Here is a 22,269-nt window from a genome sequence, read left to right on the forward strand (position 1 = left end):
TTTGTTTTCAAGGTATGTCATATTATTTCCAAAACTTAGAGAAGAAATATTTAATGTCTAAGATGACAAGATATGAAAGATATGTGCCAAAAATCCCCCCAAACGAAACATTAGTACTAAATGAATATGAATGAAAACAATACTTTAGCATGCAAAAAATGGCAGAAACCATTATTATGTGTAATCGTAATATTTTTAAGGCATTGAATGTCCAAATTTCTGTTGAAACAGACTTGCTCCATATGATTATGGACAATGACAAAAACTATGTGCATCACTATTGTGATTTTTTATTTTTTTTACAGATGACATGGTTCGGTCTCAATCAATTTTGCCTTTATTAACTTAAAAAAAGAAAAATCTTCTAAACTTGATCACATCCAGAAATTTTTGCTCAACAAAAACCCTTGTAAAGTTATTTATAAAAATCATAGAACATTTTTATTTAACACCATCCACACCATTTGTTTGCAATTGTGTCGTCAATCCTATATGTAATGTTTGAACAGTTTGGATAAATAAAGTTTTATCCTATAAATGTACTAGTAATGCACTTCTTCGGCTAAATTCAGAATAAAAAAGTTACAGTTTTCAACCAACACCTCACAAGCCCACAGCTTGAATCAAAGAAGAGAGCGATAAGTTATTTTGCAACAAAGTTCTCTTTAGTTTGAATCTGAATGAAACATTTGAATAAAAATGAGAAGATAGGATGCATTTTCAGCTGTGCATAGAGAACAAAATCAGTTTTCTGATGACCTTCCTAGTTCTGCTTTACAAAGAGAAATATTGTTCACCTTGATAAAACATGCTGATTAATTACCCTTAAACTAGTTGCTTTTCGGTTTCTAGAGTGACCCACTTAGAATTATGTTCTCTATCCCACCACTACCTCCACTTCCTCCTCCTCTTCCTCCCTTTGTCTCCTTGTCTCTAATGATTCTGTACTGCAAGGCCCCTCCCCCCTCTTTATCAGCAAAATTACCCTGTCGGCTTGCTGCAGAATTAGTCATTTCTATATGACATGACCTCGTCTGCGGTGGTGCTGAGATAGAGATCTATTTTTATGCCATATGAGTGCCCCAGGGAGACAACGGAGGGTGAGGATCCCATACGTAGTTAGGGGTGAGACCAGGCCACAATCATGGATTATCTTGATTTACGACTCTGTTGAGACGGTAGAGAAGGAAAAAAAAAGGAAAGTAGAGACAGAATGGGGAAAGAAAAGGAGATTCTGGATGACATCATGGGAGAAAAAAGCAAAAACAGAAAAAGTACAGAAACTGGCAATAAAATTAACCTCAAAAGTAAAACGTTCACCCTATTCTACTAACCATCTGCTTACTTTTGGACATAGAGGTGCTCCAACCAGAGACGTGCCCACATTTGACTTGGCAGCATTACATCACAACAACAGAAATCTTACTCCCACATCTCTGATGTCTTCAGGGGCTGTGTTGTGTTTTTTCTCCACCTCCAAGGCCTGATCTCTTGTTTTGCATTGATCTGCTGACAGCACTGAAATAAAATATACCTTAGGTTGCAAAAACAAAACAAAAAAAAAGCGTTAACTTTGTGAGATATTAGGACACATTAAGTCTGAGAATCTGACCATCTGAGGTCAGCTGAACCTTTCATTGGCATCTAGTGATAAAGATAGACCTTCCATGCATATACAGTTCATGCAAGTGTGCCGTGGCATTACACGCTTACTTCATGGCCCCTCATATCAAACTTTAGGGGACAATCCCTGTTTCTTTCTTGCCTAAACGCATCATATTTAGTTGCATTTCAGAGGAGAACACAGTGAAAGACCAGGACAGGGTTCCACATTTTCTGCAGAAATATCTGCAGTCTCTTGCTGTCAAGTAGAGCCTCTCTTAAGACTTAAACTACGTTCACACCGCCCTCGGTAATGTGCGTTCAAGCTGCCACTTTCAATTAAACGTTTATGTAAACATATATGCGCGTTTCTGGCTTTCGTGTACAAAAACTCTTGCCACACAAGTTTCTACTGCCATTTTATGGTTGAACATGGAGCCATTGAACATGCACTGAAATTTAAACCAAAATTTGACCAATCAAGCACACTGATTTTGTGGTGACAAATGGATAACCTCCTCTTTACGTGCCAGCCGTTCGGAAATTGATCATGGAGGAGAAATGAATAACAGCAGTTTGTGCCCGGCTGGATTTATATGATACCATGTCTTTCACGTATCGGAATAAAGCTGTGAAAGAAAAAGGCTGGAGCAAGAACTGCAAGATTTGCACTGCATCGACTTTTCGCACCAAGCCTCTCCCAACTGTAGGTGGAGAACAAAAGCTAGAAAATAGTAGAAAAAGAAAAACATAAAGACTCCGGTCCCTGCTTCTCCAGTCTGAACATCGTGTGCTTAAAGCAAGTTTAACGCATTCTTGAACGCGTGTCGCATGCACAGTGTGAACAAAGCATCAGTCATAAGAAGAACAACTTTTATGAAGTTAAACATTTTCCAAATCAATTTGTTCCTATTTGTTCCAAGGTGTTAAAAAGTTTTGGTAAGAAATCCCTTGAGTTTCTCCCGAACTCCCTTTGGTAAGATAGATAGATATTTATTTGTCATTGTCATGCATACAATCAAATTAAAAGTGCCTTCTGGTCAGTGCAACATTCATACATAAAAAAAGTAAACAATTTACTACTAAAATAATAAATAATGCATGCAACTACATAAAAAATGTTTCAATATTGTTAAGAACCGGAGAAAAAAAAAGAATATAAAAACAAATAATTAATATAAGAGAACTCCCAAGCTAACATAATTTATAAGGAGAGATCCAGGTTTAACATGTTTAACACTGTCCAGTTTAACACTGTTACTCTGTTTTTGAGGTATGTTTCTGTGCCAACAATTAAGAAAAGCAAAATTTGTTTTATTTTTAATTTTTCAGAGTATACTTTGTACAATGGGCCGGAAATGGTACCCACCTCCAGAGTTGCTCCACTGCATCAAAGGATGTGAGGTAAGATTTTTCCCTACATTTGATATGCATTCATGGAGCAATGCTTTTCTCCACCACGTGGTGATCTAATATACTTTAATTCTTTGACCTTGCTTGACCTTTGATACGTGAAATGCAGAATATAAAATTTTATGAGCAGTACTTGGCCAAATGACTGCAGACAGACCATAAACTGGCAAATGCTGTGCAAGTAAAGCACTCAAAACATAAGCGATGACAGATTTCTAGTCGCATCGGGCAATTCCAAGCCTTATCAGGGTCCCATGCTGTGTTGAAATGAGAATATAAAGTTATTTCCCTCCCAGGTTTCAGTACTGTTTACAGTAGCCGTTTAGACATCCACGAGCCAGTTAACAGAGCTGCTGCTGCTGCACTACATGGGTGTCTCCCATCAGACTAATAGTCATGGACAACTAATTCAGTAATCTGATGTAATCACAGTTGTTTTAGCTCCTGCAATATTCCACAAGTGTGACTGTGTCAACAATAGCCAAATCTGTCTTTCGTCTAAAACTGGTCCACTTACAAGTGAATTTGACACAAGGGAGAGTTCCACTACACTTCATGGAAGAATGATGTCATGTGCTCAGTTAAAGCCATTTGGATAACCTGATTGGTAACCAAAGTGAAGGTGGAGGCTGGGCCTGTTGAAACAGACTATTAAGGCCTTCCTAATAAATCACCTTACTGGAGCATTTTGTGTTGTGAATAGTTTATGGTGTTGTCAGTTTGATTTACAGGTCTGGTCTGACTAAGGGCTTAACAAGTGACATTGAAGAATGAGGAAAACTTAATGTATCATATTAATCAGCAAATTCATTTGAATACTTCCAAAATGCTAAAGTGGAATCCAGAACTGAGAGCTTTGAATGTTAATAGCAGCTCAGAGGGTGGTTCGAACACATGGGTAAAAGTTTTTGCTTTATTGCTGGTTTTTCTTTCATTTTTATAGCCGTTCATTGGAGACAACTACTGTGATCCTTTCAACAACAGAGCCTTCTGCAGCTATGATGGAGGAGACTGCTGCCAATCCACTGTCAAGACCAAGAAGGTAGGCCTGCTTCTGCTTTGGCGCGAAATGCCCTCATTATTATAAGTTGCGTACAAGAACAGTAAAATAAGATGCAGTTGTTGTTTAGATTTGTACCTTTCCTGAGGTAATGCAAAAATCATGAAGTTTAATTGTGTATTGCCCTTTTGGCAGCCCCTACTCCACTTTTAATGGCACTGTTGTAAATACCTGTCACAGTAGGCACAGCTCTGTTGTAGGGTGATTTTTTTCCCCTCCATTTACAGAAAATGTCTGGAGTAAATTAGAAAATCTGGGATGAAACATTTCCAGATTTATATAGAGTATTATCTGCTTGTGTGGAAGCATTAGCCAAATAGTAGGCAAAACAACTCCATAAAAAGTTCTCTGTTTTTGTGGATAAGAGAGCTAATTTAACACAAAAAACGTGACCAAAGTATAGTCTTAGTTGCAATCAATGCACTGATTTTGGAAGGAAATATTAATCATGTTAATTGAAACATTTTTTAGCTACCTGACTGTGTTTCTCACTAAATGACTAAATGTAATGCAAGCAAAAGATTTAAAAAAAACAGTTTGAGTCTAGATAAACTCTGTTAAAAATATTCCACTATGTTAAAAGTTTAGCATCCTTTAACCTAGCATGTATAACCGTATTTTCTGCACAATAACATGCACTTAAAAGCCTAGTTTTTTAAAGGTCAAAATGTCAGACTGTTTTTTCACAAGTTCCAAACAATATTTGGTGTCATAGTTTGGGTTAGGAGTTAGCGTAGTAGGAATAATGTTTTTTTTTTAGCTGTATCAGTCCGTTTTTTTTAACGTGTCTCAAACAAGGTTGGAAGTTTATGGCGCAATCCCTTTTAGCGTGGCTAACGTGCAGTGCAGCATGCTACAAACAAGAAGTGGAATTACTGTAGCATAAACGTAGTCTGATTGACGGACTTATCCTTGACTAGTAAGACAAGAATGTCAGTTAATTGCGCTTTTAGTTGACTTAAAAACTTTCTAATAATAAGGACAGGAGCCACGAGGTGGCAGTATGGTGCCAATGTGTTGTGAAAACACCTTAAAAAAAGAATAAAAATGACCTGCTACACCAGACTGTATTAAATACTGTGTATCTCTGGGAGATTTACTGCTGCAAAATAAGTGAAATACACAGATGCCAACAATTTAAAGAACTTCTTTAAATCAAAAAGCAAACTGTTAAAAAATAATCTACAACAGTTTAGGTTGCGTTGTTTTTTTATCCTTGCCGCAAGCACACAAGCTTCACTAAAATGAACACATATTTTACAGTGTTCACCCCTCCTTAACAGTTTTGAAAACCAGTAAAGAGTAGTTTTTATTCAGCTTTAGTGAAACAAATCTACCAGTAGGGTAAGTTAATACCTTTTTGAAAAAAAATCAACATATTCAAAGATTTTGGTTAATTTTTTCAAACTACATAACATTTGAAACTCCTTCAACAAGCCACATTTTCTTTTAAACCTGTTTTTGAGTGTAAATTAGTAGTAGATAGATTAAAGAGTCAATGTAAATGATCTGTTTCCTGGTGTTTTGTGTGTGCCCATTCTAAGATTTCTACCTGAAGTGATTAGCTTTCAGTCTAATTTATATAAAAAAAATACTTCTGCCAGCACTGAATCTGCTGTACTCAAGATTGACATGAGGTTGTGCTTGTCAATAACCACACAAAATCAATTTCTGTGGTAATAGATATTAATTTGGATGGGTGCTTAGTGTGACTCCTTCCATCCTGTTCCTGGCAAGAGATGTGAAGCCAGTTGTAATGTCCGTTGTGCAGCAGCTGTTTCTGTAGCCTGACCTGTTCCAAAAAACCTGGCAAGGGACCTCAGTTGTGCTCCTGGTTAATCCATCTGTGTTCCGGCCTGGATCATTTTTAAGCATGTATCTCAATGACCATGTCAGCATGTCTTACTGCAGAACTTCTTCAGTTACACTAAAACATCACACATAGTTGCTATAATAACTTTTTTTTTCTATACTAATAGTTGCTCAGACAATCTGGAATTTTAATATTTTTTCTTTCAGTCATACCAGATTTTTTGTCATACTTGTTTTGCAAAAACTTCATTGGGTCGCCTGAATTATTTCACAAACTAACGTGATTCAGTTGTATGTGGGAATTTATAAAAAAGTTACAAACTGGGAAAAAAGCTTTAGGTTTATGGAGAAAATTGTCTTTCTGAGTGGACACACTTTCATACTACAAAGAGCAGCAGAGGTCTGTGATTTGTATTGACACAATATTCATAACTTCACTGTCAAAATTGTGGTGTAGATGGAAGCAGAAAGTCAAGGAGCAACCCTGTGGGGAAGTGACCTCACCCTTAAAGTGGGTTTTGCTGCCGCTGACTGATGCTATCTCACCTCTACATCTTCTGACCCTGATGTAGTACAGGGGCTTTGGCAGAGCTCGCATAACTCACTTTTATAGACGGACCACAGAGGGAGTGTAGACTCCATTTAACAGCAGCAGCAAGGAGTCAAAAATTGCTCAAATGTAAAAAAACCTGATGATGTTAAGTTGTACTAATATCACATTTCAAAACTCTTTTTTTGGTTATAAATAAAAAACAGACATAAGTAAGAAGAAAAATGAATGCATGTTAGCATGTACATCACTAAACAGGAAAATGATTATTACAAAGACCCGTTTTGATGAAAGTTGTGTTTTTGGTTTTTTTAACATCCTCTTGTGGCATATATCCTGACATATATAAAAAAATTAAGCTCAAAATTTGCAACAATTTATTAAAACAGTTTATTAAAATTTTGGGAATCAGGAGCCGACAAAAAATGCAGTAGAATGTAGAAAATACACGAGGGCTAAAAGCTACAACCCTGCTCCAAGCTCAGCAAAGGGGAGGTGGAGGGGCGGGGCTACACTGCATGAAAGTTCCCACCCACAACTCAGAGGCAAATTTCAAATGATCTCCTGCCGCTCTGCAGAAATTATGTCCTAGAAAACAACTGTTTTTTTAAATTTTATTTTTTTTATTGGGCTAAAATTGCCATAATTATAATTAAAAGAGAGTTTAAAAGATGATTGGAGTGCATCTTTAATGTTTTGCCTTCTTTAGTGTTAATAATTGTTAAGGTTTTTTTTCAAATGAATGTTGTAATATAAAATGTTTTAGAGATCAAACCAACAACCATCAAACTCCAAAGTAAATTAAAAAACAAAATAAAAAAGCATGCAAGCAGAAATTCATAGGAAAACATTTACTTTACATTTTTCTATATTTCATTCATCTTCTTTCAACAATTGCTGAAGTGGTGTTTTAATGTTTCACATTTGGCAAAAACTGTTTTTTAAATATTCTTTTTATATTTGCCCATTATGGTTTCAGATTACAGTCCATTACTCTCATCAACAAAAGTTACCAGTTTATAAAAATGTGGATTGATAAAGAAGCCTCGTGTTTAGCTGCTGTTTTGGTAACAGTTAATGTAAAAAAAAGAGCTTTTTATAAAGCCTAAGGGTGCAAAAACATCTGTCATAACCCTGGACAAAACAGTACTTTTATCAAAATATCTATGATTTTAACCACATGACTTACCCTTAACTAGCGTCTGCTCAGTCAATCAAATTTGGATGTACGGGTGATCCTTAATTCTGAGTCTTCAATGGCTGCCTGTAGCGGGTTTGAGTTTGTTTTTGCTCTCTGTTCCCTGTAGGAGCTCAGCCTACCAGCTGCTGTTAATCAAAACTTTCTATCTAAAAAAAAAAAAAAAAAAAGTGCTCCCTATGATGTCTAACAATAAAATAAAATACGAATAAAAATACCTGCAAAGTAAAAAAAAGCAAAAAAAGAAAAGTAAATTCTAGCCATGCAGGGTTTGACTCAAAACGTGTCAAACATGGTTTTACAGAAAGAAACTTTTTTTGAATAAATAAACCAACAAATTTCTTTAATTATCTTCACAAAAGAGAAAGCCATAAAAATCACTTGTTTTATTGCTCTGTTTTGCATTTTGTTTTGTTTTTTTGTTGTACAGAGGAAGTTGATTTTTGTTTGAAATAATTCCAGCTACTTGTACAAAGTCCTCTCTTTATTTATTGAAAAACAACAAAATCTGACTGAGTTTGAAAAAAAAAAAAAACTTTTTTGGTCCCTTAGAAACAATTGAGAAAGGATAAATAATAAAATGTATCTTCAAATAACAAATACTAAGTTAAAATTCATTTTGACCGAAAAAATCAGAGGGTGGTTGAAAATGGAGAAAATAACTTGAAACAAAGTTTCTTAAAACCTTTGTGCTATCTTAGATGACCCCACCCCAACATTGACATGTTATTCCTACCATGACAAAGGTGGAGAAAGGTGGAAAGATTTCATGTAATCCATGGACACCAGTGAAGATCACAAATCATTGAAGAAAAAAGGTTCAACACACCGTCTAGTGGGTCTAGATGACCCAACTCCCAACGTTAAAGTGCCTAGGATAGCACAAGGGTTACTAGATTTAGCTTCATTATAGTCTACTATCAACATTATTATTGCTTGTACACATTATTATAGTTGGAGTTTTCTTGAAGCCTCAAAAAATGTTATTTATGCTTACAAAAACCAAATGAATTATTTATCAGGCATTAGAACTGACTTGTTCGTTTAGCGAGCATATTTGATCAACTCAAATCATCAAATCAAAAACATGGCACGATAAATGTGATTATGATTTCCATGAAGCCAAACACATGTATGCCACACACGCAACCCGCAATGAGGAACACAAAAACAAGAAAAACAAAACACAGTGTACGACAAAAGGACTCTGTAAGTCATTAATGACAAGCTTTTCCTTTCTGAACTGATGAGTCACAGACATGCTGGGTGACAACTAAAGGAAGTGTTTTCCTTTTGGGGAGTCGGAGTTATTGTCCAGACTTCAAATGGAGAATATTGTGAAAGTTTCTCTGAACACATTTTTTGATGAAGACTTTGTTTACTGTGTTGCAGTTGAGCTTGTTTGATCTGAACTCAAATTTACGATAATTTATGTTGATGTTTGATGTTTGATGTTTGCAGTTTAGAGTTAGGCCTACATCCCTAGGATCTTCTTTTTTCTATAGTGTTTTAAACACACAAACTGCTTTACATTTCCCTTTTTGATGTTAGGTACATGGGATTGGCTGAATACTGTCTGGCGAAAAGGTAGACCCACAATGGACTGCTGAGTTCTGATCTAGTGTTGGGGCTGTCCTGTGCTGTGACAGTTTTTTGTGGAGGTGTTCAGTTTCATCAATCTGATCACTGGACCAAAATGCTCCCCTCCCTCCTCTGTGGTTTGCCCTTGGGGTGGACAGAAATCAAGGTTCCAAACTCAAAATGAACCAAGAATAGAATAAATAAGCCAACTGCAGACTGAATTTTTAGTGAAACCCAAGCAAAGAAGCATTTGCAGAACTGAGCCTGGAAAGTAGGAGAGCAACAGAGAAACAACGTTTTCCTCCTTTATGTCTCAAGTGTATCTGTGAAGCTCAATGCCAACACACATCGCCAACGCACACAACATCCCTGTTGATTTCAAACCATTGACTGTATATAATGGAGTGGACTGAAACACCCCTGCGTTCCAGATTGGAAGTACCCGCTGGTCCTAAAAGGCTGAAATTCCATAAAATTCCATAGAGAAATAAACACCTATTACTCAGTCATTATGTTCATCAGAATAAACATTCTTGCTTTACTACCTTTTTATAACGTGTTCTTGCTAATCCAAATTTTTTATTTTGTCATGATATTTTTGCTGTAGCGCCAAGTTCTTCGAATTATGAACTGGCCAATCAGATGCCTCAATAAAAGTAGGTGGTTGGGTCAAACATTCAAAGTGTTTGATTGGAATTTTCCTGAGCCTGCTTTCAGTGGTAGGGGTGTGGCCCTCTAACGTGCTTACTCCTGATTGGAGAGACTGGTTGCCATAGAAATTGAGATGGACTATCTTTTTTTTTTCTTAACGTGGTCTGTCCAACAACTGAGCAAACAGTTGAGCGCTGAAAGCCTTTTGTGTTGGACAGGTTTTACTATTACAAAAAGGGGTTATGAATCTTCGAATAATTTGCATGTACCCCTTTCTGTTTTTTTATTATTTGTTATTTATTCGTTGCATTTTGTGTTTTAAGTATATATACATATTCTTTTTATCAAAGGGGAGGGAGGGGGGAAAGTGTGTGTGTGCGTGGGGGGGGGTAGAAGAAAAATAAATAAAGAGGCAGGGGGAGAAAGTGAGGGGATACAAGTTCTGAGTTGCTAATTTGAATAGGTTATTATTTTAAACACTGAAACATTTATGCAAGATCTGCAGAAAGGCAAATATTACATCAAAACATGAAAATCTGACACTAAGATAAGCGCAAGATATCTGTCCGTCGATGCACTGTGGGTTAGGAGGAGGGATAAAGCAGACAGGGAGCAGTGTGCACGTGGGGGTGGGGCTACATGAACGCTGCCAAAGTGAACCATGTGATCATGAGGGGAACCAGATCCTCCCCAGCCCGACCAGCCAGACCAGGAGAGAGGGGGAGACCCCCGGACCAGGAGCGTCCCCAGCGACGGGACCCATGCAGCCTGAGTGGGAGGGACAGCCCACCCACCCACCCAGCCAGGTGCACAGGAGGCCCCGCTACAGGGGCCCCTCCGGCACGGGGAGGCATAGGCGAGCCCAGCGTCAGGACCCCCAGGCCACAGGACAGGCGCGCTCCGCTGTACCAGGCGGCAGCTTTTGGGGCCAAGGACGAAGCCAGGGCCCAGAGAAATTCAGATGGACTAATAATGGCTTACTGAGGATGTCTGGTTCCAACATGACGATGGACGTATCGCTGAAAAATTGCGATTGAATTGACTTCATTTGGAAGGAAACCTAAAAGCAAGGCATTTTCTTAGGGTGACGTCACACGCAATTAGTCCTGTTATATATTATACAGTCAATGTTTCAAACCCATCAAGGCACTAAGACAAAATCTGTCAAACTTTTCGAAGGTTTCATGTGAGACCACATACTTTTATTGAGGCATCTGATTCAGACAAATATAATGACTGGGTAACAGCTGTTGATTTCTCAATAGAGGTCTATGGGATTTTAGCTTCTTGGAGCCATCATGTACTTCCTATGTGGAACGCGTCCAGTCATGCGTTCATATATTGTCAGTGGGTTCCACCCTCCTAAAGTTCTTAAGTCTTGGGAACGGTACTGTCGCACACCATCTGTGTGGTTTTCTTCATGGTTGTACATTATGTAATCCACCACAGAAAAAAAAAAAATATCGGATGGGCATGACAGGGTTGTAAGCAGGTATAACTGGATGGTAGTTGGTTAAAATGTTCCTACTTTGCCTATAAATAGTTAGGTTGGAGAGCTTGAGACGAACATTTTATCCTTAAAAGAAACCAGCTGCTTTGAAATTAAACATCAGTTTTTCATTCTCACATCTTTGTTTTTTTATTTGTCACTTCATGTAAGTCATGTTTTTTTATTTTCCCTTTATATAGTATGTGCGTTTATGACACACAATAAAAGGGCGCACACACTGTCCAGTTGATGTGCACTGGTTTGTGACTCATTGGAAATCTTTGTCAGTGTCCCTCTATTCCTCACATTCTGTCAAAGCCAGGCTTTTATACCAATAATATGTCCTTGGAAGAAATATTACCCACTTGACAAAAAATATGTTCATGCCTTCTAGCTGAAGTTACTTTTACCAGCAGACACATATGGTATCATTGTGTTGATAAAAAAAAAAAAAAAGAATTGGAGCTATGAATCTTTGGCATTAAACAACAGTTTAAAATCCTTTTTGAAGACATTCCGGAAATATTACAGTTCAATTTCCATACTGCTTCTGTCTTCTTTTTTTCTTTTACGCAAAATCTCAGCGCAGTCAGAGCTGAGTAACTGCAGCAGGGGAAATACACTGAAAAGCAGTGGAACACAGGACATTTATTTTTACTTCACCTTCCAGCAAATACTTTTCTGGCTTTTTTTTTGTTTTGTTTTGTTTTGGCACAGATCTGTTATTTAAGGAGTTCTGGATGACTTGCTGTGTATTGTTCCACCCCAGGAGCTTTGAAGGTGCAAGGACTGGCTGCACGTAAGGTCACCACAGGATCTCCCCTTAATGGTTGCAAGCTGTTGGCTGGGTCTGGAAAGGCAGGGGGCAGGGAGTGGGGTGGATACGGAGTATTCCTTTCTGAGGGTTCCCTGTGCAAGACCCTTTTTGTACCCCCCCCCATATAGTTTGGAAGGAACACTCCTCTTGGATATTCTTGGCCTCTCCAAGATAGTTTTTTATGAATGTGTCTGTATGTTTTTCTGTATAAGTTAGAGTCTCTGTTAAGTGCTGAAATCCTTCCATGCCCTAAGTTCTGTATACAGCTTTCACTTTGGCACAAGTAAGCCCAGTACGTGACTCGCTTTTATCATGATTGATGTTTGTATATAAGCTGATGGTCCCTGATATCCAAGGCTAACCACCAACCTCTGTGTTGTTGACTCACGTAGTAAAAGCCCTGTGTGCCTTTCAGATGTGTGACTGAAATTGCAAGACTCCACTTATGAAGTCTTTGCAGAAATATGGGCACATGTGCTGCTAGGTTATGTTTATTGATAGTTTCTGTTAGAGACACTGTTGCTTCTTTGCCAGCATTTTTGGAAATTCAATTTCCCAGCTTAGATATAATTTAGGGACTCTGTGAACTATGGATTTTAAGTAGCCTTTGGCATTATGTTTGTACCAGTTTGGCCGTTTGATGGGTCGTCATCTGAAGTGTAAATGGAGTGTAATATGTTTGCATAATAATGTTTACAGGGCGAATTAATAACTTTCTCTACAATATTTGAGTAATTATACAACTTTCCATTAGTTAGTTAAACTGAAAGTGTGTAAAAAGCTTTTAACTCCTGTTGCAACTTTTCTTAATTTCACCTGATCATGGGAGGGGTATTTAATAAATTATTTAGTGAGTTGCAATCTCAAAATACTTAAATAAAACTGTTTTTTAACAATTGGTACATTTGTACGAGCTACGGTGGTGGCCCTCTTGAAATGTAAAAGTCGTAGACCGCTTGGTAAGCCCGTGGAGCAAAAATGTTTGTGAATTCTTTTTTTTTTTTTTTTTTACAATTATGCTGTGTGAATGAAAACTTTATTAATCCAAGAGTTTTTGACAAGTTTTGTCAACCCCTCTGAATCCCAAGTACTGCACTTTACTAATAATAATAATGGATTGGATTTATCTGCGCTTTTCAAGACACCCAAAGCGCTTACATTATGTCCATTATTCATTTACTCCTCATTCATACTTGGTGATGGTAAGCTACGGTTGTAGCCACAGCTGCCCTGGGGCAGACTGACAGAGGCGTGGCTGCCATTTCGCGCCTACGGCCCCTCTGACCATCACCGGGATCATTCATACACAATCACACACCAGTGGAGCAACACTGGAGGCAGGGAGGGTGAAGTGTCTTGCCCAAGGACACAATGACATTTTTGGCTGGTGGGAGTGGGGATCGAACCGCCAACCCTTCGATCATTGGACGACCCGCTCAACCACCTGAGCCACTGTCGCCCCTGTCTAATGACCAGAGAACTGGATGCCAGCATCATTTGCACGTCATAAATGCGTGTAACTTCCATTAACCTAATAAATCATTACGATACACTTAGAAAACAAACTACAGTTGTATATACCATTACATGACATCTCTTAAGGTGCACCAGCCTCAAGGGAACTGCAAGACACACCTGTACTCCCCATAAGATGCAACCACTCTTGTCTACGACCCTCCACAACCCAAAAACCTGCAGCAACCGTGCAGGTCAGCCTTCTGTATTGTATGGGCGAATGTAATTAAGGCTTTACGGGTACCAGAGGTCTCTGATGAACTATTGAACATCTGCTAAAGGTAATGGTCTCCAATTGTCAGATATTCCTTGGGTTGTTCAGAACAATCAGTTCCTTCATATTGCATCACGTCTCTGTAGGGTTTCATTTAAACAATGTTGACAATCACTTTAAAGCCTTCCAGACTTTTCATAAAGAAAGGTCTTGATGAATTCTGAGATAAACCAGGGTCACTGTCTTGTTGGGAGGTTAACTAAAGCTCAGGGCTCAGCTTTTCTGAAAAAAGATTTGCATTTTGTCCCTGGATTTTCTGATGTCAAGTTAAGTCCATCTTCATTTTGAAACCACAGGATTAAGGGAAGGAAAACAGTTTTTGGGCAGTTTTCTAAAAAAAACTAAAGGTGCTGCAACTCAAAAGAGCATAATAAGTGGTCAATTGTCTCATTGACTCACTACTTTATGGTGTTTTGATATAAATTTTTATTATTTTTTGTTTGTATATCAACATGCCTCTCAAGTTCACACACTTTGCAAAGGAGAGTATGAGGCTAAACAATGGTAAAAACTGCTGCCTTGACTTTGTGAAGTCAAAGTTGTACCTGTGTGTATTCGTATTAGGGCTGTAACTGAAGATTATTTCAGTAGTTGATAAGTCTACTTATTTTTTATGTAAAGTGATGTGCCATTTTTTACAAAAGTTGATAGTGGTGGTACTAAATCTGGTTTGCATCAAAAATGGTAGTGCTAATGCTCAGCGTATGGTGCGTTAACGTGTTTGACGTTCACATCTGAATTAAAAAAGACTGACTAGACAAGACAAAAAATATTTTTGATCATGTCACTTTCCCATTCACACCATGCACCTCTAGAGCTGTTTCCTTTTCCCCCGCTCTGTGCCCCTAACACCACCTTCCCTCCACTAAGCAGCAGCTTACACAGACTGCTCACACAGAAATGCGGATAGGAACTCTGTGTTATTTTGACCTGTTCCCGAGATGGAAGGATGGGGCTCTGACAAGGTCTGTGTTCTTCAGAGCGGCTTTCATGTTGCTGTTAGTGGGTGTCCTTGCCCTGCCCTCTCTGGCCCTGGGACATGGGGCAGCAGGAGGGGCCCCTAGGCCCACAAGGCTTGTCAGCCCCATTTCCCAGCCACCCTGAGAGAACCCCAAGTCAAGGCCAGATGTGGCAGCTGGCCCAGCCACCCTGGAGGTCAAGGTCAAAGGAAACCATGTCAGATTTGGCACCCACCATCATCCACTTGATAGAGAGATAAACACTACTAGCCTTGAAGTTGCAGTGACGTGCACGGGAGTCTGGAGGGGTGGGAAGGTATGTTGCAAGAGACGGGAGTAATAAAACAAAGGACAGATAGGGAGAGACTTTAACACAAACAAGTTGAATGCGTCAACCGAATCTAAAAGCTAAACACAGCAGAAGTCAGGTGGGAGCAAGGAGCCCCAGGTTTTTGGCTTCAGCTTGCCACAAAGAAAAAACACTGGTCATTCAGTTGACAGCTGTTTCTCAAGTGTGTCGGCCTTTGGCTTGTAAACTCGTCACACGTAGGCCTAATTTTCCCAGTGGAGTCTGGGCACTGCCCACCTGGCCCTCACATTAGGAACACCACCCTAACACACACACACACAGACACACACATTTTTTTTTTTTGGTATCCCATTTCAAAGGGAAACATGCGTCACTGTTCCTCTAGCGTGCTGCCCTGTGTCAGGCCACAGATCTGCCTTCTATAAATTCTCCTTTTTTTTACAACTATGTGTGCCGTTTCCCCGCCTCACATTTATGGGCAACGATGACATTTCACATTTGTGTTTTCTTAACCTAACACTGCAAGCTGAAACCAAATATAAAACTCTCTGATTAAAGTGTCCTTTCCTTTTTTAAACTTCAAGGTTATTTTGGCACTAATTAATTGTTCTAAAGAGATTACCTGCATTTGTAAAGAAAACTCAAACTATAGAATAAATGAATGTATGATTTAAGTTTAAATGTCTCTGCAGCTGCCTAATGTGGGGCACCACAAAAAAAGAATATGATTTTGCAAGTTAGAAAAGTCAAATATATTATAAGCTTTAAAATGTCAAACTACTGCTACGTCCACAACAAGAATGTGATGCACGTTCAAGGACACACTCTTGGACAAGCTTTTAGCATGTTTAGACAGACTGGGCTGTCGCTACGTCATACTAACACATGTACTCACAGTTGGAAGAGGCTTGGTGTGAGATGTCAAAGTGGTGCAAATCTCATGCTCCGGGGTTTTGGGTTTTTTTTACAACTCTATTCCGATATTTACTCAGATATTATTTCAAGATATAGACTTTATTACATACAATTCCAGCCAGGCACAAACTTCAATACTTAATTCCTCCTTAATCATCAATTTTTACTTTCATAAATTAAAAAAGACATTACTCATAAGTCACTACCAAATCCAGGTCCCAGATTGGTCAAAGTTCAACTGGTTTAGCTTTCAAGGCATGTTCAATGACTGCACGTTTTGTAAGTAGAACCCGAAAATTTACTTAATCCTTGTGCTATCCTAGGCACTTTAACGTTGGGAGTTGGGTCATCTAGACCCACTAGACAGTGCGCTGAACCTTTTTTCTCCAATGATTTGTGATCTTCACTGGTGTCCATGGATTACATGAAATCCTCTCCACCTTTATCCACCTTTGCCATGGTAGGGATAAAATGCCAATGTAAGGGTGGGGTCCTAAGATAGCACAAGGGTTATACTTGCATCGCAAAGCATGAATGAGAATTCTGAAATGCGCATATGCATGCGTTTACTTCGACTTTTCATTGAAAGCAGTTGCTTGAACGCCCGGTAGTATTGTAGCAAAGGAAGTTGATAATTAGCAGTTCTTTTTTAAATGGGTGTTGGAAAATGATAGTATAAAGTCAATATTTACTAATGCATGCAGCATTCAAACCCTCCAACCCTCCCAGATACAATTAGCCTATGAAGTTGAAGGGTCCTAGACAGGTGCAGCCATATCTTAAAGGGAGCTCAGCTGTGTCTTGGAAGTTCCTTGAGGCTCGTGCGCCCATCTTAAGAGACATCATACAAATGGAACTGTTTTGGATGTGGCTTTCAGGAACTGGTGGTACATGAATTTTTTTTAAGGGCTCACTGAGTGGTCTACGTAAGGGTTAATGGCCAACAGCATGGTATAAGCGGGTTAATGGCCTTCGAAGTGTGCATTATCACTTTTTAACGCACGCCGTGGAAGCCTGAACTGTCCGATGTGAAGCGGAGGATGATTGCTTCCGCGAAGTGCGTTAAAAAGTGATTATGCACACTTCGAAAGCCATTACCCTTAAGGCCCGTACACACCGGGACGAATATTCGCCAGGCGTTATTCGCCAGCGTTTTTCGCCACGTTTTTTGTGTTCACACCCAGGCGATTTTCGCTGACGATGAGCCGAGCGAACATGCAATTTCATTCCCTGACATTAGATGGCGCTTAATGTAAAACAGAAATACTCCTGTACACAAGGTGGCGCTGCGCAACTTTACGCTTCTTAAAGTCGCTTTTCACTCAGAAGAAGAGAGCAAGTATTTACGCGCTTGTCAGAATCATACAAAGAAAACATGAATATTTCAAGCACCAGTAGTTCCAACTGGTGCTTGGTTCGGGGATATTTTAGAATGTCCGTCATTATTTCTCTGCGGCAGTGTAGACGCTACTTGGCGTCTATCTTCTTCGCTGGTATGTGTGCTCAGAAAGGCAGTTTTGTGTTTGAGCGCCCCCAAGTTGTGTTTTACTGTAACTTCAGAAGCTCCAGACACGTGTGCAAAAGCGGCATTCTCATTGGTAGAATAGATTTCGACGCGATGCGTCGAAAAAAATAAACGAACCCGAGGCGTTTTTTTTTTTTGACGCTTTGACGCGTGCCGTTTTTTCGCGTCGGTGTGCACACTCTCATTGGTGCCCTTTGTTTAGTCACGAGGCGTTAAACGTCGGCGAAAAATCGCCGGCGAAATTCGTCCCGGTGTGAACGGGCCTTTATACCTTATACCATGGTCATTTACAAAATAAAAAAATATTAACCAGTTTTTAGTCCTTAATTCTTGTTTTTTTGCCGATTTGGATCGCTTTTTTTTCAAAAAGCGTACTATTTGTTCAGTGGTGCGGCGCCTTGTCATGGTAACGTAACAAGGCGCACCACCACTGCAGTCAAGATTCAGCAATATATTTATGCTGATCGTCCCGATGGGTTGAATAAAGCATCAGTTCAGAGAGAAAGTTCACCTCTTACCACTTGTTTTTGTCCAGATGATGAAGTTAAAGGTTGTTTCAAAGAAGCCGACACAGTGATACAGAAAATTTAAGATTGGTGACCGACACTTCTTTTTGGGGCGTAAGGTCATCACTTTTTAATGCACACCCAGCAGCCAATCAGAATCGAGTATTCACCTGGACCATGGTATAAAAAGTGATAATTTTGTGAAGAGCACCAGTGTGGCTCGCTCAGCTTGCCCATTTTTTGCCTGCAGACAGCCTGTATCCACCTGTAAGGCCTGATGTGACTAAGACTTTAGTATGTGCCCATTAGTAATACCATTCTGCTGCCAGATAGTTTTCACTACTAGCACAAAGTTAATATCGCCTTTGGCATTTGGTGTACTGCCAACTATGTTGGCCACTCTGGTCATGCTTTTGTCATTGTTTTAATTATATGAACAGAGTCTCATGATACTTCTCAAGTCTGAAGCACAGATGCAACATGAACTGCAGCTCTCACAAACGGATATTATTGTCCACCAAAGCACAAACATGTCCTTGGTCTGCTGCCTGCTATACATGACTTGGAGCACATATGTTTTCTGTTGGGCCTGGAGAGAGGAGAGCATAGTCCGTGTACCAAAACAGCTGAAGCCACCCTCTTGGGAGGCGAGCGAGCAGACAATGCAGCAGCTGGTGCTGATGCATCGACAGAGTTATCTAGTGACGTCAAAAAACACACGAGGCGGCTGCTCGCCTTTGGCCTCTGACTTCACCTGTATCTTATTTTAAAAAGCATTCAGACCCAGACCTTGAATAAAGCAGTTGTTAAGGTATTGTGGAGGAGTTGCATGGATTGTGTGTGAGAATCAACATCTGAGAAACAACAAAATGTATGTATAAAACTGGATTAGTTTTGTTTTTACTCTGCAGAGTATCTAGTGTGGAATTAAAAACAGATTTGGAGGTTCCCTACTGCAAATACTTCTTCTTTCTTGTTGGATTCTTTTGCTGAATGCAATTTACAATGGACATTTTTTGATAATGTTAATGATTTTATTTGAGATTAAAGTTTAAGCATTTGTTTCATGGTAACATCGCTGCATATTTGATAAATTCATGATCCGAGAATTAGCTTTAACTCTTGTGCTATCCTGTGACCCCACCCTTACGTTGACGTGTTCTCCCTACCTTGACAAAGGTGGATAAAGGTGGAGAGGATTTCATGTAATCCATGGAAACCAGTGAAGATCATAAATCATTGAAGGAAAAAGATTCAGCGCACTCTAGTGGGGTCTAGATGACCCAGCTCCCAATGTTAAAGTCCCTAGGATAGCACAAGCCTTATTTCGTATTTTGGAAGAAATGTGAGACCTAAGTGGAAAAAACTTATTTGCAAGTTTAGCAAAACTTTTTGCTGGTATTTATGGACATGTTTTATTAGAATAACTCAAATTTATTTGTTGTTTTACAGTTTGAAATTAAAAACTTGTAAATGGAAGTATTTTTGAAAAAAAACACTGCATTGGATGGTATGTTTAATGTTTCAAATTTTGCGAATGTTACAGTTTGATCATAGTCTTACTGTCTGTTGAGCTGGTTGTTTTGATAAGTTTTACCCTTTTGTTTGGAAAAAAAATGGCCAACTGTTTGAAATAGTGAAAACTAAAAGTAGAGACTTTACCTTCTTAACTTTTAATCTAATTATGTATTATTTTAATGATTTTGTAATGTTTAGTTTTATTTTTTAACCCTTTTTTTTTAGACCAATTTAACTATTTTCTTATACTAATTTTATTAACTAATGGGAAAATTCCCACTCCACATATTTAGATATATAGATCTTGTCTGTAAAATCAATAAGCAAAACTTAATTAGTGATGACTCTAAATTGTTCTCTTTTCTTTGTCTCTAGGTGATTCCATTTCCAATATCCTGTGACACACGAAACGAGTGCTCCTGTCGGGATCCCAACGCGATAGAAAACCGGAAAGAGGAGAATGTCAACTCTCTGGGATGATCAGCCTGAGTTAAGGCCTCCGTTCAACAACCCAGGACCATGGCGCCAACACAACACAGCCCGAGTGGTCAAAGCAGACACCCTCCCCTCCCTCTCCTTCATAGTCCATTTGGCCGACAGCATCCTGCACACGCTGCTTCATGGCTTACCTCTCCATCAATACTGCAACTCCAGTCCTCTGAACCGCTTCCACTTTCACAAAAAAAAAAAAAAGGAAAAATCATTTTGAGAAGAGGATGTTACTCATAAGACTCCACGGAAAAACATTGTTCTCAGCTAGATGGAAAGTAGCCCTTGCAGCACTATTCTTTAATCACATAAAAAAATAAAAAAGATAACATGAAACAGACATTTTTGGAACTTTAAAAAACAAACAAAAAAATTGTAACCAAGCCTAGATAGTTTCCCTTTTTGTCAAGTTCTGTGCCAGCTTTAGTGTCTGCTTTAGTTACCTCACTCTACAGTCACATGACTGAACCAAAGGTCAATTCCAAACATGCAAGGTGGGTTTGTGTGGAAGCAGGTGCTGATTTTTTGGTTTTTCTTTTTTTGAAAATATGAAGGAAATGATGGTAAAAATGTTCATTTTTACATGTTGAAGGCAAGTTCAGCACCTTTTTTAGTGGAGCTGGGATCTATGTTTATAAAAAATGTTTTTGAAATAGACAATAGATACGGTATTTCCTTTTAGTAATGTGTGTTTATTCAAATGGGTGTCAGAGATTAAAAAGTGGCTCAGATGGGAATGAGACAGCCATATTGGTAGTTTCTTAAATCGCAGATTCAATTCAAGAAGCCGAAAGGAAATTCCCGCCTAGGTCCTAAAGAAAATTTTCCTGGAAAAAGTTCAATTTTCAAATCCTTTTTTCCCCCTGCGTTTTTCATTTCAAATTTCATTTTTTTCTTATTGGACAGCTTAGACTTTCTCTTTACAAGCTTTAAGGCCATTATTACACAACGGGAATTCTCTCATATTTATATTGTACATGTGAATGGATGCCGATAAAGAAGACTCTTAATTTGGCATTTCCTTCCTCAACACCCCAAAAAATACAAGAAAGAAATCATCTTTACCACCTTATTTAGTGTTCGGGTGCCTTTGGTGTTAGGTAAGACATATTTGTTTCTCATTTCAGCTATTTCTTTTTTCATAGTCAAAGTTTTAAACTGAAAAAATAAAGGCACCTCAGTCTTGTTCAGAATGTAGTCAGTAGTCTACCATTTTTCAGCCCTCGGAACGTTTCATGACGATTAAAATGGTTGTAAATGACAAAAGGTAGTAGTGTGCGTAAAAAAAAAAAGAAAGACATTTGGATGTATAACAACAGTGGTTTTGCAGTCCTGATGCGATCCAAGATTCCTAAAACTCTCTGCCTGACCTACTTCAACACTTTCTTTACCTGCTCGCTTCAACACAAAGTGGACTTCCAAACGGTGCTTTCCTGCATCTCGTTTTGTCCCCATAGTATACTAAGCTGCTACAGTAGAAGTTACAGTTCACATCCATTTTCCCTGTGCACATTTGATAATGAAGGCTGCATGTTTGGCCCCACAGTTTGCTGCTTCAGGTTGACCCCTGGCATTTAGCTTCATTTGGGATGGTCACTCATTATTCCATCTGCTGCAACAAACCAAACACTTCTCATAAACATATTATTTTACAATCTCATTTCTGAAAAGGAATTCTCTTTTCCTTTTTTTTTATTCTTTTCCATCAAAAACACAAATTCAAAATACTATCGAAGTACAACTCTTTTCAGATTTTTCTGTCATTTCTAGAAAACATTTTTAATCAGTGTTTGCATTTTTTAACCTCAGTTACTGCACTTTTGTAGTCGTGATATCTCAAAAGTTTTTCAAAGCTGCTATTTGGTTATTTTTGGATGATGTAAGGCAAACCTTGGGAGATTTGGTCACCCCCCCCCTTAATTCTCCCCAAATAAAACTCGCTTTCACTAGTAACGTCAAAATAATGATACATCTTCTCTGAGACCGATGTGTCCACTCTTTTATTCGCATACAGCAAATGTGGACTATTGAAGGACAAAATCTACACTTTTAAAAATAAATTTGAATCAATGTATTTATTTAAAA

At 38.7% G+C, this 22,269-nt stretch overlaps 1 protein-coding gene across 2 annotated transcripts in view; it reads left to right on the forward strand.

The window, feature by feature from the left end:
* pappaa (pregnancy-associated plasma protein A, pappalysin 1a) overlaps positions 1-21,355 on the forward strand; it is a 104,453-nt gene extending 83,098 nt beyond the window's left edge. For both annotated transcript variants that reach the window (XM_023960629.2, XM_023960630.2), the window contains exons 20-22: positions 2,935-3,006; positions 3,959-4,057; positions 20,071-21,355. In XM_023960629.2, the coding sequence (XP_023816397.1) occupies positions 2,935-3,006; positions 3,959-4,057; positions 20,071-20,175 (276 nt within the window). In that variant the 3' untranslated portion in view covers positions 20,176-21,355. The remainder of the gene's footprint in view (positions 1-2,934; positions 3,007-3,958; positions 4,058-20,070) is intronic.
* Positions 21,356-22,269: the final 914 nt, after the last annotated feature.

Source organism: Oryzias latipes, chromosome 12 (assembly GCF_053564925.1).
Source record: "Oryzias latipes strain Hd-rR chromosome 12, Olatipes_Hd-rR_3.1".
In the NCBI taxonomy this organism is placed as follows: Eukaryota; Metazoa; Chordata; class Actinopteri; order Beloniformes; family Adrianichthyidae; genus Oryzias; species Oryzias latipes.